We start from the raw sequence: 1,098 nt of genomic DNA, 5'->3' as shown, positions 1-1,098 counted from the left end.
AGCCCCCTCCTCAGCTCCTCACCTGGCAGGTCCGCAGGATGATCCTGTGCAGCACTTGGGGCCGGGGTCCCTCCTTCTCCTCGCGCCGCACGGACACGGCCACGGGCCCCAGCCGGGGGTCCTCGCCCAGCAGATTGTGGTGTTCTGGAGGGGGAAAAATGGGTCTGGGGGCTTCGGGATCCCCGCAGACCCCTCCCCTTGCCCCAGACAGGGGGGAGTGGGGGTCTTCACTCAACCCGTTCTGATGCTCTGGGGACATGAGGACCCTCACAGCTCCCCCCTATTTCACTTCCCCGACCCCTCCCCACCTTTCCCAGTTGTATCCCCCCCCTCCCGCGCGCCCCCAGACCCAAATTTCCCCCCCTTTCCCCACTCACCTTTCCCATAGAAATATTTGCGGTAATACTCGGCTCCCTCATCGCTGTGCTCGATGGGGTGCGGGGGTCGCGCCCCCGCCGGGGGCTCCTCCAACACCGCCACCGCCGCGTTCGGCAGCTGCCCGGGCCCGGGGGGGCTTTGGGGAGACCCCAGACCCATTTCCCGCTCCCCTCCAATCTCGCAGCAGAAACGGGGGCAGCTCAGCACCAACGCCTCGGGGTCGGGGGCGGCGCGGGGGGAGCCGGGGGTCTCCTCGGGCTCCAAATGAGCGGCCGAAGCCCCCGAGGTGAGGCTGGGGGGTCCCGGGGGGGGCTCGCTGGGGTCGAAGAGGATGCTCTGCACGTCGTAATGAGCGAGGAGGGGGCTCCAGGGTGGGCGGGGGAAGAAATCGGGGTCCCCCCCGCCGGCCGCCAGCCCCAGCAGCAGCAAAGGGTCGTGAAAACGGGGGGACGCGGGGCTGAGCCCCCCGCCCGCAGCCTCCTCGTGGCTTTGGGTGCGGTTTCGGGGGGACCCCAAAGCCGGGGACCCCTCCCCATCTTTCAGCGGGGATCTCCCCAAAGCGGCCTCGCTGCTGCTGCGACCCCGAGGGGCGGCTCTGCCCGGGGAGGGGGGCGGCGATGGGACCCCCCCGGCAGGGCAGGGTGGGCCAAGGGGAGGRGGCTGCCGGGACAAGGGGGTCCGCATTTTGCGGAGGAAGAGATCGTCGGACTGCATGGCCCC

At 70.3% G+C, this 1,098-nt stretch overlaps 1 protein-coding gene across 1 annotated transcript; it reads right to left on the bottom strand.

Moving 5' to 3' along the window:
- Positions 1-10: 10 nt before the first annotated feature.
- Positions 11-1,092, bottom strand: LOC130588669 (signal-induced proliferation-associated protein 1-like). The gene is made up of 2 exons (XM_057389564.1): positions 378-1,092; positions 11-144 (listed from the first exon to the last, which is right to left on the bottom strand). Exons 1-2 carry the CDS (start codon positions 1,090-1,092, stop codon positions 11-13), a joined length of 849 nt encoding a protein of 282 aa, XP_057245547.1.
- Positions 1,093-1,098: the final 6 nt, after the last annotated feature.

Source organism: Malurus melanocephalus, unplaced genomic scaffold, assembly GCF_030028575.1.
Source record: "Malurus melanocephalus ecotype Western Australia unplaced genomic scaffold, MMel_1.1 scaffold_9347, whole genome shotgun sequence".
Taxonomy (NCBI): Eukaryota; Metazoa; Chordata; class Aves; order Passeriformes; family Maluridae; genus Malurus; species Malurus melanocephalus.
The sequence above is the reverse complement of the archived record's forward strand: the minus strand, read 5'-3'. Positions and strand labels throughout refer to the sequence as shown.